The sequence below is a fragment of the Chaetodon trifascialis genome, chromosome 6 (genome assembly GCF_039877785.1).
Source record: "Chaetodon trifascialis isolate fChaTrf1 chromosome 6, fChaTrf1.hap1, whole genome shotgun sequence".
Lineage (NCBI taxonomy): Eukaryota > Metazoa > Chordata > Actinopteri > Chaetodontiformes > Chaetodontidae > Chaetodon > Chaetodon trifascialis.
Window position 1 is genome coordinate 18,282,570 of NC_092061.1, and position 15,109 is coordinate 18,297,678.

Here is a 15,109-nt window from a genome sequence, read left to right on the forward strand (position 1 = left end):
TGAGGCAAATCCAGCAACTCAGGAGGAACACAAAAACTGAATTAAGAACCAACCGGGGGGACGCGACTAAATACACAAGCGGCTGATTAGCTTATGAAACGTAGGTGACACAGAAAACGGGAAGTAAAACCAAAAAGCACCCAGTACAACACAACCCCCAAGAAATGCACTATTCAACCAAGTCTGAGTTTGTTAGAACTTACAGTTGTTAGCTGTTACATGATGGTACTGAGCTTTGTGAACCAAAGTTTTAAATCTTCAGGAAGAGGAAGTCGTACAGTACTAAGAAGCCGACTGACTTGTGATTGTTTTTAGCCTTTTTAAAGCAAAACAGAAAAATGCAACCATTTCCAATGTGTAGGATTTAGCAGCATCTAGTGGTGCGGTTGCAGATTGCTCTGTCTAAGAGTCCTGTTCCCTGCTCTGTAGATATAAAAGGCTCATTCTAAAGAAACGCAATTCCTATTTTTATGTGATTATACAATTAGGAAAACGTAATTATGAACATCATATTCCATTGCTGCCAATAGATCCTGCTAAAGTCTACACACTGCACCTTAAAATAGACGAAACAACAGCACACAATATGAGATGTCTGCACATTTAGTACAAGACCCTCTGCATTTTCTTTTCTCTAGAACCCAACTGTGTGTCAGTCAAAGACCACTCAAGCATGACTATCACAAACAGTATCTCTGTGTAGACGGCCAAACAAGCTCAGAGGACGGCTCTGACGTTTCATCTTAGACTGGGAACTGACTCATCCCGAGCAGACAGCGTTTGGTCACCTCACCCAGTCTTGTGGGTCCTCCTCCGTGTGTTTTGATTCAGACAACTGGAGAGATGAGTGATAATGCTTTTGGCTGGAGGGCCCTGACGTTTGAGATGGCAGTGACACCATAATCCCACACATAGACCCTGGACAGATGTTTGGCCTGGCTTACTGGCTGCACACACGCTTGTCCACATGATCACACACAAGCACACACGTGCCATGCCTAAAATAAGAACTGGAGACCCTCAGGGCAACTGAGGAGCTCCACAGGAAAAGGAAAATGCTTCATTTATTCTTTACTCGGTTATTTACAAGAAAGCACAATGAGTATTGACCGGTCGCATTTCACTCTACTATTTTTGTATTATTAGGCATTTTGTCACGTGTACGGCATCCAGAAAACAACATTATCAAGTAAATTAAAAATAGAAATGCGAGTAAATCTTAGTGAATGAAAGCATGGAAAGTGCAGTACGGTATATCTATAGAAAACTATGACATTAAGAGATTTTGAAGATTATTTATTATTATAAATCTAAGCATTTTAATGTATTTTGAGAATAACAATAATCAGGTCAGTGCCAACACAACGATGAAAATTGGGCTCAAATTGGCTCAAATTTTTGAAATTACTCTTTTTCAGTTCGGTTTTTTAAAGCATTAAAATCACTTTCACTGTCAAGCAAACTGAGCAGAGGAGCACAATACAGTACTTCTTCAGGTTTTGCCCTAAATTACCTCACAAGTGTTCTAACACCCATTACTCAAGTTCATATAAACAATAAGCCATAATGTAAAAGCTGCACATGGCATGACAGTGAAAAATTTGTGTATAAAATAAAGTAGAACAAAGGGAGACACTTCAGCTTACTAAAGAAATGTGACTGTTATGGCCAGGACCCCCGAACCCAGCCACAACATAAAAATGCAAGATAATAAGATGTATTTCTCATGATTCATCACTGAATTGTAGTGATAAATGAGGTATCATTGAACATTTTGGTAATAATCACTGGACACACAACTATCTGTGTCTAATTTCCTGTCCATTTCCTGTCCACAAGGGTTATGACACCCGAGGGTGCAGCACTAGAAAACAAAAGGAGGGAGGAAACCTTGTCGTTCCAAAATGACCCAGAAGAGACTGACCTCTCTTTCATACATGCTAACTTATTTATTGAGGCTGTATGCCCTGATGTTATCCTTCATCAACCTTGGACGAGGAGTAGACAATAATAGACAGCATTATTGTAATGTATTTCCTTCCTATTTGTGAAAGTGTATTGGTTAAAAGTTTGTCAGCTCAGATCTTGAATGCAGTTGCTGCTTCTGTTCCTGTGATGTAACTCGTAGTTACTTATTTTGACTGTGTAGGTGAATACGTGGAATGCTATAAGCAGGCCTAATTTTAATGGCACTGCCCAATCTTACTTTGAGAGGTAGGCTATATAACCAGAGCGCCCCTCCTTATTACTGACATTCGAAAATGTTCTTAAATGATTTTAAAGGATTTGTATCGTCCATAATACCATCACCACAGTGTAAGGCCAGTCATGGGTGCTTTCAAAGTGCAAACACACAAAAAAACACTGACAACTCCCAGATTACACACCTTTTTTTAGAAAATAAGGCGTAGGAAAGTACAAAGAGACAAGACTAATTTTCCCAGAAAAAATGTGGACGATACTCAAACACCGCTCACATGTCACAGTCACAGTCACATTTACAAATATAATCAGCACCTTCACAAACAAAGCTGGTAGCACTCTAACCTGTATTTGGGGAAACAGTAAAACATGCCTGGGGTAGCAGCTCATATGAGAAGTCAGAGATGATATTTCTGAGCGAGTGTGCCCAGCGACTCCTCCTAGAAAGCCTGGAGGAGCATATGAAGCGGCTGGAGACCTTCGGAGCTGTCCACAGTGGACAGCTTATCTTGGATTTCAGGTACACAGGCAGGTTTCCGAACCAAGCTGTGATACCCACCGTGTCTAATAATGCTTTCTAGTACAGCGGGATAAAAAAAGCAATGTGTACTTCTTACGTAGACGGAGAGTTTTAGGAGTTGGAGGAAGAACAACCTCTGCTGTAGCCTGAAGCAGATGCTGTTAACTTGAACGCTCCAGCTCTGTGGGTTGTCAGTATGCACTCCCACACACGTACAGGTGGAGACACTGGAGATGGCTTCATTGTGAATGACTGGAGGCCTGTGATCATTTTTTACAGCTTTGTGATCAAATATCATGTCAACATTCAGTTTTAGATACAACGCTGATACTTAATTTGCTAACACCCAAATGGAAATATGTTTTCCTAAGAAGATCAAGTCTATTGTAGTGATCTAGATAATGAAGTAAATAACTAAAAAGATATTGTTCACAATGGGCCGACACAAGATTTGCTCCTAAAGGAGTAGTGAATGAACACTTATGAAGCCAATAATTATAACTATGTAAATAGCATCTTATTAGAATAACGTACCTTTTCACTATTATTTGGACCAAACATTGCAAATGTGTCATTGTAGTGCTATTCTTAACACACATGCACACATTAGCAAGTGAGACTACACTGATAAATTCCCATGTGCAGCAGTACTTGTCATGCCAGCCTGTGTATTTTCTAATTCAAGTACATCCTTATTTGTCTGTCCTCTCTTGCATAAGGTGTGTGATTATTCCATGCCATGCCTTTACCAACAAATATGCACTGCCACGCCCCATGTGGCTGTTAGTCAAGGTCTGCAACTATTAACAACACTAAGTGATGTCCATTCATCACTCCTTTCCTTAACACAGCCTCAATTGCTCTCCATCTCCTCCTCAGTCGAACGGCTGTGGCCATAATGCATCAGTCAAAAAGGCTGCCAATGTGCGGCGACACACCACCTCCGGTCATTATGGCACAGCCTGATTGCTCATTTGTTGCACTTTCCAACAGAGCTGCACTTAAGCATATTCTTAACAAAAAGAATTGGGGTGGTAAGAATGATTAAGGGCATGAGTGCTGTTTCTTCTTTGAGGTGCTGTTTGGTAAAGGGTCAAGGCAGAAGACACTATGACACTAAGAAGTGGAACACAAAGTGGGACAACTGCTGCAAAACTGACTTCAGGACAAGGGTAAGATGTATTCCAAAGGTTAAAACCCCTCTAACTGAGCCAAGAACAGAGTGGCATCCCAGAAAAGAGACACTGCCCGAGAGCTAAATAGGCACATGTCAAAAGGGATTAGAACATGAAAGAGATGTAACAAAGGCATTTAAAAGCGCACGGGAGTAACAGCTCACTTACTTGCAGAGGGTGTTTCAGCGTGGACAGGAGGTGTGGAGGGGATGAAGGAGGGGAAGAAAAAGGATCGCAGAGATCGTTCGGTGTGGAGGGGCGAGCGCTGCGTGGGCAGATTCTCACAGCTGCCCACGCTGCTGTGGATCTTAAGGTTCAAGGGCTTGGTCTTCTTCTTGGCTCTGAGGGAAACAAGACATGAAAAGACAAATAATTGATTGACAGATTAGGGATCAACAGCCATGAGGTGAATGACATTTGGTGCAGATGTTCATGATCCCCAGAGGATGAATACTAGGATGATCCCCTGGCTTTTGCTCTATAGCACCACCTTGAGATGCAGCCTCACTGAACGTGGCTGTACACTTGGTCTTGTTTACAGCATGACCTCAGATACTTGAAATTATGTAGGCAACGGACAGGAAATTTGAAAGGATACCGACTACTCCCCTTCTTTTTTTAATAAAACATTCTTTTTACTGTTTCAAACACCTTTTCAGTCAGAATTTGAGGAGCAATCAGTCACAATCACACAGGAGAGATGACAATTTCTCCACCCACAGAAGTCCTGTCATATACATAGGATATAATAAAATGCAGCTGCAAGGCATGTTCCTTTTTGAGCGAGTGATATGAGTCTTTTATGGAAAACCTCTAGAACTGTCATTATCATTCTCTCCACCTACACATTTTGCATACCCCACAGCTGAATGCAACAAGTTCACACCAGATCTTGGAGGGTTATGAAGGACACTCTGGTGGACAAAGCAAGGTGTAAGAAAGCAAGAAAGGTGAACCAAGAAAGGTAAGTCACGAAAACGTATTTGCACACTGGACCTCAACACTAAACACTAAAATGCAATAGACAGAGAACTACCTACTGTTTGTAGGTGTGACAGCACCCTAAGCTGCAGTAAGTGTGGTGTACTCTAACAATATAATTATGGCATTAAGTGATCATACATGCTAGTGTTATGTCATAAACTGACTTCAAAGCTACTGGCATCAGGCCAGAGAGGAGGCAAAAAGCATTCCGGATAGATGGAGAGAAATACAAACAAAAGGCTGTTCATTTGACAAGTCATGCATCATTTGATTCATTGAAAGCTGGGAGCTAATGGTCGATTTATTGTGTGCCATTCATTGTGTGGCTGACACATTACTATTAGTTTAATTGATTGCAAGATATTATGCCTTATATTTACATGCATATGTGATCACAAAGCTACTCTAAAACAAGTAAAACAAGAGTCTACAGCCATGCTAGCAGCTGTGAGGTTGTACAAATTGCTAACATCCGCATGATGATATGCTCCAAATGACAATGCTCGCATACTAATGCTAATGTTAATCATCTGAGTTTAGCGTGTTAGCATGCTAACATTTACTGATTAGCATAAAGTAGGCATTCAGCAGAGACAGATGGGAGTGACATTAGTTTTCCAAATGCTCTATTTGGTCTAGAAGCATTGGACGAAGTAAAAATTTGATCAGCTGGCGCCTATGTGAAAAGTCAGTGATTACAAATCATCCAGAGGCGGACACAAATGTCTGTACCAAGTTTCAAAGGAAATTCATCCAAAAGTTGGGAAATGAAGCTAAAAGCTGTGCTTGAGTAAAAGTCAGGAAACATCAAAGTCATTGGATTCATCCTCACAAAAGTCTGTAAGAAATTTCATCAAACAGTTGAGATGCTTCAGTCTGGACTAAAGCGGTAGACCACCTCACATGCACCCACCATCCAATACACTTCTGGAGATTCTGGAGCATCCGTATTCCAGTGGATGGAATTCGAGCTGCAGTATTAGCAGTATTAGTAGGGAGTAATTGATTGTGAAGTAGCTTAGTCATTATAATTTTAATGTTTCACAATACCCACATAGTCTATATCATCTTACTTGTCATATTCAGTACTTTTAATATAGCATTCCTGTCATGTTCAAATTAAAGATTTGTCTGCCTGGCCATTGTTAAGTTCCACCATGAAGAGTATTTGCCTTGAGCAATCCCGTCTGTTTCAACATCTAATCGATAATGCCTGCAGAAAATGCGTGCTGTACTCCAGCAAGCTAAAGTAAACTTCACAACCTTTCAGAAAAGGACAGGCAGGTTTCCGCTTTGACTCACAGCCATTAATTTTTGTAAGTATTATCGGTTTTCCAGGAACTTTAATGCGGCTGAAGAATATGAAAGCTGCTCAACCCTCTGAGGAGCATTGAGACCTTCAGTGTGAATTTGAAAGGTTTATTTTGTGACAGGACTGATGGGATCAAGGCTTAATGAGTTGGCTCTTTGGACTGAGCTGAGAGGGGGGTGTTACCATGTAATACCCAACAGCTGTCTCTGTGGTGACAGACCTGCTCTTTTGCAAAAGCTTGTAAATTATGAGAAAAGGAGCATTTTGCGTCAAATCTCAAATCACCAATTATTTCCCATAATCACTGGCTTCTGTTTGTCAGTGTGCTTCCTTTTGGGAGACCTGTCATTTCAGAAAAATGAGTTTTGTATAATTAAGCTCACAGTGCAATTTGTCTTTGTTAGCTTGTCATACAGTTTGTTCCTGTAAAACTTTTGCGCATTTCAGTATATCACCTGTGAGTAGATCCTCATGCAATACTGAGGTTACTGTGAACCCAGTGAACTCTACACAGCTTGGTCTCATTATGTTAAAAAATGTGTCGTTTGATTTTAAAACATCTCAACTGACTTACAGTGCAGAATATTACAACTGCCTGCTTATCAATTGGCTGACTTTGGGCTAAAAATGTGAGCTGTAGTGAAGCCATGGGCCTGCACCACAAAACATAATTTGTGGATTTCTCAGACCTCTTTGGGCTGAACTCAGGTTTTCTGGTCATCACAAATCTGGCTTACTTTTAACCATCACAGTAACCTATGCAGCACAGTTAACCTGCTCCAGACCAGGTTAACTGCCGAGGATCAGATCAAAATGTGTCAACAGCCTGACAGCTGATTAATCAGCTCACTAGAAAAACTGAGTCACCGTTCCTACAGCAAAGCAAAATGGACGTTAAATGCATCATGAATGGCTAAATTTTATCTAGAGATTCCTTACAGTATCAATAGCTTCTGCACACTTCAAGCAAAACGTTCTCACTCTGTACTGCTGAACATGTGCCGAGTGTATTTAACAAGATGCTCTAATTCTAATTAATTCCCTTTCTTCTTGTTTTTCGTAAATATTACACACAGAGGTTTAAGATGGTTTTGCTAATCTGGAAAGATGCCAACACCAAAATACAGGCCGATTGGGGACCAGTGTGACAACAGAAAACATTAAAAGTACCATATGTCAAAATTAGCTTTTAGCAAATGTACGCATGCATGAATACACAACTCACCGAATTACGATGACACTAGAGAAAACTACAAATATAATGATCTCAAGCAAGTTCTGAAGGGTTTTTTGGGGGGGGTGTTATTTCATGGTGGATCAGAGATAATGATGTCAGTGTGATAAGTCACACTGACATCAATATATATCTTTGCCTCCCCTTCAACTCCCCCCATCTGCCCCTGGAGGTGGCATCTGGCTTTGTCCTGCAGAATTTCCATGTCTATTACAGGCCATATCCTGTAATTTCACAATAGCTAAAATGCAGATGACGAGTTAAATTACAAAGGAGAACCATGAATATTTAATTCCTGACCTCCCCCTGTAGTTTTAATCACATCCGAATGGGGCTTGCTTCTTGATATAAGCCCCAGTGGGCAAACGCAAATGAAAATATACACAACTAACCTCAGCTGTGCATGCATACAGAAATTCATGCAGAGACACAAAAATAAACCTCCCTTTAGCCCGAAGGCACAGCATTATATCCTCAGGCTTCGCTGAAGTCATATGACGTGCAGAGAAGTGAGGGCAAACCTGAATGAGTTCTCAAGTTGAGCAACATCAGATTTGTGTGTCTATAAATTGACTCGGAAGCTGATGTCTGAGTAATGCACAGAGACATACCCAGGCTGGCGAGTGAAGGATGGGTCAAAGAGATGTAGAGCCAGAAAGACAGGAAACAGATTACAATAGGAAAAGCTTTAGAGAAGAACCAGAAAGGCGCAACGTGGGTGACAAATGGAGCTAAACAAAAACCAAACCAGAGAAACAGAATGAGACAACCAAAGAGTGGCAGGTGGAAAAAAGGAAGAAAAGAAAGAGCTGAACCATCAAAAACAGACTTTTAAAAGTAGAAAACTCATAAAAAGGCTGAGACTTTTCATGCAAAGTAACACTCATTAAGCGTTAAATCCCAAAGGAATTTTTCCTCCCATGTCAGTCTCTCGCTCCCTAAACTGAGTCATGCAATTAGACCTGTAAACCAGCCCAGCACTTCACTCCCATCTCCTGCAATAAGGAAGCAGCCTGCAGGTTATCACTTCTCCGTCATAGAGCTTTTGTCAGCTATTCCGATTAGCCCACTTTATGCCATTTGAATCTAAATTAAACCATTCATCTCCCTGTATGCGTGCCTTTATCCTCTCCCCGAATGATTTGTAGATGTTCAGTGGGGGGAAAAGTGTAAAATGAATGTGGAGAGAAGGGAGAGGATTCCCAATTTTGGTTTTCAAATGGCTGTCGGCGAAGGCGGATGGGCGGAGGGGGGAGACTGTCAACTCCACAGTTGTTAAAGCACCTATTCAGATACCTTTTTCTACTCGGCATATAAAAAGTTCAAGGAAAAAGAAACTTAAAGAATACACGATACAGAGAGACAGAAGACGAGGGAGGTGGGTGACTTGTCAAGTGTCAAGAGAAATCAGCGAAGGTGTGAAAAGTAGATTCTTCCTTTGATCTAGTCTAGGATTGTACATCACGACGCATTTCTCACAGATGGAAATCACTGCTTGTTTGTGTCACATTTCAGATAGCATTTTTGAGTCTTTTATCCCCCAGGTCTTCCATACTGAGTAAACAGGAACACGAAAAGGTTTTTTTCCACTTGACATATTGTACTGATTAAATTAGCCATTGTGTCATATTCATTACCTGCTGATTTCCTGATTTATTATTCATATTCTTTCTCTCGGATATATCCTGTTTTCTCTGGAATTATAAAAGTCCTATTGTAACTATTCTGAAGTGAGTGCAATCTAAAGTTTGCTTTGCAGATGATTGCTTGCTTTGTCTGGCTGATCATCTGCCTGAGGTTAGACTTTGGCTTCATCATCATGAACTCTCTCTCAAAGGGAATGAAGGGAATCCTGCTCAATGTTTTGTGAGTCCAAAAAAACTGAAGAATATTAATCACAAGTGTAACATATCACCACCAACATACAACCACTGATAATTTGTCTTGCAAAAAAATTGTACTTTTTGGATTTAAGAACCCATAAAGTGGGATTAAAGCTTTATTTCAAGTTTCCTGGATGCTTTATATTTTCGAAAGATGAGATTTTCAGAGGGAAAAAAGTGACATCCACGCATACACGCAGGCCTACACACATTAATCCACCCACTCCCTCCACGTCAACCTCCCCCCACACTTGCAGAGACACTAATTACAGTGACACCTTAGAGTAAAAGTTCCATTTGATCAAGGACAGAGGAGAGCCCAGGAGAGCAGCAATCATTCAAATGACATATTTCCTTTATATTTTGACATATCAAGAGAATTTTAAAAAGGCTGGGTCATGAATATTGCACAGATTTCTGCCTCACTAGCAAGCAGTTGCTCACTATCCAACTGGCATATCTCAACAGTGATGCTGTGATCCTGCAAAACACTTGAGCTCTGTTTAATTAACACTTTTGTCCATCTAGAAGAGTAAATTACTTGCAGGATTCCATCTGCATATCTCCATTTTTTACCTCAAAAGTATGCAGAGTGGTCTGCTGAGACCCATATGGCAAGAAAAGCACCCTGTTGCTTTTTATGCAAATGGTCCTGTGGAATAATATCTCTGGCAGCCACTGCTCTTTGGTGCTTTAATAAAGTTGGTGGGAAAAGAAATAAAGGTGGCTAGAATAATGATTACAAGAGAGAATTACTGTGAGCCCTTTGAGCTGTTTCATCCAAAGCAGGTTGTCTTGCTTTCAGAAGTCTGCCGTGTCAAGCCTGAGTTGAATAAAAGCTGGCGGTCTGCTGTCCTAGGAAGCCTTTTTATTTTTCTTTCCCGAGGCAGCACAGTAAAGCCAATGCCAGATTTAATCAAAAGGGAATTTATTGTTACTCCACGGCAACAATCCAAACATTGCCCTTTTATTAATTACAAAACTAAATGCATTTTCTAAACAGTATAAAGGTTATTCAAATATCTCAATTCATCTGAACACTGTGTGGTTGCAGAAACAAGCCACACAGCCTAATTTTAAGTTTCCTGCAATTTAATGTCCATCCATCCATTTTCTATACCGCCTATCCCTTTCGGGGTTGCGGGGGGCTGGAGCCTATCCCAGCTACAATGGGCGAGAGGCGGGGTACACCCTGAACCGGTCGCCAGCCGATTGCAGGGCCACATGCAAGGACAAACAAACATTCACTCTCACACTCACACCTACGGACAATTTAGAGTCACCAATTAACCTAATGAGCATGTTTTTGGTCTGTGGGAGGAAGCCGGAGTACCCGGAGAGAACCCACGCATGCACGGGAAGAACATGCAAACTTCACACAGAAAGGCCCCACCTGACCCGGGGATCGAACCGGCAACCTTCTTGCTGTGAGGCACGTGCACTACCTGCTGCGCCACCGTGCAGCTGCAACTTAATGTGTAGAGAGTATATGTTATTATATATTTTCAAATTACTCTTATGGTAATTTTAAAAATCCTCATGATCATTTGTGCAGTCTGCACTTTGCATGTCCGTGTAAGACCTTCATGTGAACGCAGCTACATTGCTAACAACTCAAATTATCCAAGAAACGAGCAAACGATCAAACAAGCATTACATAAAATCCTCAGGTTAACCAAACGAAAAGAAAACAAGTGTGAAGTGTTACATTATTCTCGGTTTTAATCATTGTAAAACTTTAGAAATCAACTTCCTGGTTCAACTTCGATCTACCATATTTGTCATCAGCAGTGTAACGTTATCATGACCAAGAAGAATAATAACCAAAACTATGAAAATCTGAACTTAGTTGTTGTTATGAACAACAATTTTGCTTTAGAGTCACATGGAAACAGGGATATTTTTCTTGCATTTACAGCAATAAAGGAGTATAAAGTGAAGATGGAGGGTTAAGATTCAATAAAATAGGGAGTCTGCAAACAAAGCAATGAAAACATGCAGTATCATGTCACTACTGCACCTTCGCTTCTATTTCCAGCTACGTTTTCTTATGTGTTTGCTTTGCTTCCTTATGAAAATGTTAAGTTTGGATAAGGAGTTTTGTTTTGGTCGTCGTTTGATGTCTCATCTGCTGATCACCTGTTGAGATGGCCGGATGATAATAACACATGAGTAAACCTACTCTCTTTTTATCTCCTCTTTTACTGTTTGCGCATCCCACTGGGATACGGGTGGGTGTCAGTGGCCTGTCAGAGGCCAGGGGAGGCACGGCACTCTCAGAGGGGATGGGAATCATGTGTGTCTTTTAGATTGAAAGCAAACATGATGCTGAGGAGACAGCAAGACACCAGAGGCAGGGTAAAAAAAAAAAAAAGAGAGAGTGAAAAAGAGAGCAAGTGTGTGTGAGAGACAGAAAATGAGAGGGCAAAAGAGGGGGCGGAGGAGCCGATGACCAGATGAGAAGTGAGACGAGTGGTTTGGGACCTGCGAGCTGGGATGGAGGAGTGACAAGTTGACAGGAAGGCAGACTGTGATGTGTTATCTTTCCAGCAACTTCTTGGGCATGTGTGTTGCTGCACACCGGCGCTGCACAGCCCGTCCAGTTAACGTACTTTTTATTCCTATGCGCTGTTTTCAGATGCTGCCATCTGAAAACCAAAAAAAATGGCACAGTAACGTTGCTATGGTAAAAACATGTCATTGTTTGTTTCAAGGCAGTAAAACATCAGTTGTTCTGCATGAGAATAAACGCTGCGATAACCTCCCGAAAGACCTGAAAGGTTCTCTGACGTGTGACTGTTGGTACACTTCAAACTACATCCACGTCAAATCAATGCGCGCAAGATCAGTTAATCAGTTGGTGAGAAGATTGATGATAGTTTTGATGATTCACAGGTTCCAGCTCACAAGCAATGTGAAGATGTCACTTTTGGTTGTGGGGAATTGAGAGGCTTATTTTTTAGCCACCCTGGCAGCATGGCTCCGGGAAGACGGCTCGTACTGACATTCATGATTCCCAGATGATGCATCCTAATGACTTTGGAGATCCTTTTACTTTTCTTCTCCCGACACCATCAGTGTCAAAGGTCAAAATGATATTATTGTTAGAATTATTTGTCCAAAGTATCAAGAGTAAAAGTACTCATTATGTGTAAAAATGGTCGACCTGCTGAATTGCTGCTGCTCCCGTTGCTCAAATCAAAGTAGAATCACACAGACTCACAGACTTCACACACTATTTCCTGACATTTTAACAATAAAGTGATTTATCGAATAGTTCATTGCCCAAATAATCAATTATAAATATAGTACTACACTATAACTGCAACCCTATTTTCGAATGAAACTGGCATCAAACTGCAGCTTTGACTGTAAACCAATGCAGCAGAAAAATAAAATCAGAAAAATACCTTCTAAAACATGCAATAACACCTAGTGTTGGTCAAAATGCACAAATTTTAAAGGCCAATTCAGATCACTTTCTCACCCAGACAAAACCTTAAGGAGAGGAAAGTTACAGTACTCTGAATTCCCCCATCAGAAGCTGAGGAGTAGAACTTAAGATCCATCAGGGTCAAAATCAGGACTCTGTCGACAGTCACGACTTAACATGCTCCTCTGTGAATAAGCATGAGGTACTAAGAAAAGATCATTCACCCTCCATCCATGCATTCATTTGCCTGCCATAAATTCTAACTTAATTTGCACACTAATAGCTCCAGGCAGCATCCTTTTGGTATATTCACTTTAAAAACCCGATCTTTGTTGACAGGTGCGCTTGAAGACCGTGGAAGACACACTTGACTCGAGTTTCAAACTGCATATACCAAAAGAAAGTTGGCCGGCTTGTGGCATTTCAGTAAAAAAATACCATACCGTGGTATTCGTCAGGCAGCATTTACATTCACATACACACAAAAAGAAGCCATTATATTTATATATTTATTTTAAAATTGCCCTTCCCCATGGGGGCTCACACTGGAATGGTTGAGCACCTACGGGGAAGGACAATCGAAAAATAAATAACCCATGTGAGGGGCATGTATGCATTGCATATGAGGCCATGAACTGCAATGCACAGCAGCTGTCTGTTTGTAATGTTAAATACAGTATTTGGATGTTTTTTTTCTCTTGTTTGTGAAACAGATTTTGCCTCTGATACATGAATTTCAGAGGATAACAAAGTCTAATTTAATCAAGTATACAACTGTATGTGCACGTTCATCTGAATGTGGCACATGTACATGACATCTTAGAGCTCAGTCTTAATTTGCCAGCACTGAATACCTCAATAAAAACAGCAAAGAGCCTCTTAATCTCACTGCATCACACATTCTTCTGTTTGCAGGATGTACTAACCCCCCTCAATTCAGACTGTATAATGAACCAAACCCCTGGTGAGAAAGTATAAGAAGCATATAGTAAACATTGACAAGGGGGAGCTGGAAGAAATCATCTCTGCTTGTCAGTTAGACTGGATTTGGTCAGGGTTACATTGATGTTGTGCTATTGTCAGCTTTAACCTCTGTGACTCTATGACATGAGAATGCTTGCAACATTTTTTTCTACAACATAGTTTGTCTGAAGCCGAGCGCTGCTGCATCAAAATCCTCCGGCTTGGACCATTTCCTCAGGTTCGACTCTTTTCCGTCATTACCAGAGCTGTAAATCAGGCATCTCCACCACTTGGTGATAATTTGTTGTTCGAAGAGACACTCTGTGGTTCCACAAAAGAGCTTGTATTTAAGTGATAGCTTGGCTCAGGATGACAACACAGCAAATCTGTGTTGAAATGCTCCAAAGGCCCACAATCAGGAAAAGTTGTGCAGGTTAGTAATGAAATATTCTTGGCATCCAGCTTCTGGATGTTTGCCACTGATGGACTGGATTCAAAAACCGTACTCATGGCTTTTGAACATCTAAACGCACTGTTCTGTCTAAGTGTGCCTCATTTGCCGCTGAATTGTTTGGTATGAATAGGAGTAAATAACCATTCATCTCTGAGGCTTTAAAATACAAACAGGTGTTCAAAGATCCTTTGTCACTAGACCACTTCATGCACAAATGTTCCCTCTTCCAGAAAGATCATAAATGGATATTGTTTGTACATTTCCTTCTTAATTTGCAGCACACAGTGTGTTGTCCAGTGATTTATGGCCAGTGTGTGAATTGAAGTTGCTCCTTTAACAGTTTTTGTCACAGTGGAGTCAGAGCAGCCCAGCCATCAGCATGAGAGGTCTACACAGGTCCACCCGAACCCGAGGACCCAAGACCGGACCCGGGGCCAGTGTGGGTTCTTATTCACATTTTATAAGGCAAGTTGTGTCCAGGTTGGTTTTCAATCTATGATTCTGAAATGCCGGTACATCACATTAATGCATTAAACAGGGTATTTAAACACCATCCCATGTTTACACAATGAGCATGAGAGATTTTTCAGTCCTGGCTGATTTGGCGAATGCAGGTTCCAGATTTCTGATTAAAAATGACATGTTTTTATCGACAAATCAAATTTAGTATCACATGTACGACATGCAATAGAGCGACTTGTGTGTCTGTTTACAGTGCAGCCAAACAAACTTGGAGCTAAGATTCATTGCTATTTTCAAGTTCAAGGTGTTTCAATAAGAAAAGAGTGAGAGGACAATCAGGAGAGTCCTCTCACTCTGGACTCATCATTGAACTTCCGCATCCTGTACATGCACGCATCTATTCTGGTGAATCCCTCGTGCGTCAATATCTGAACGCCATGTAAGAAAGACCGGTGACTAACTGAATGAAAGATACTACACAGAGAGG

General features: G+C 41.0%; 1 protein-coding gene across 3 annotated transcripts in view; it reads right to left on the reverse strand.

The window, feature by feature from the left end:
* Positions 1-15,109, reverse strand: part of ksr2 (kinase suppressor of ras 2) — a 123,126-nt gene that overhangs the window by 50,578 nt on the left and 57,439 nt on the right. For all 3 annotated transcript variants that reach the window (XM_070963668.1, XM_070963669.1, XM_070963667.1), the window contains one exon: positions 4,066-4,238. In XM_070963668.1, coding sequence (XP_070819769.1) covers positions 4,066-4,238 — 173 coding nt within the window. The remainder of the gene's footprint in view (positions 1-4,065; positions 4,239-15,109) is intronic.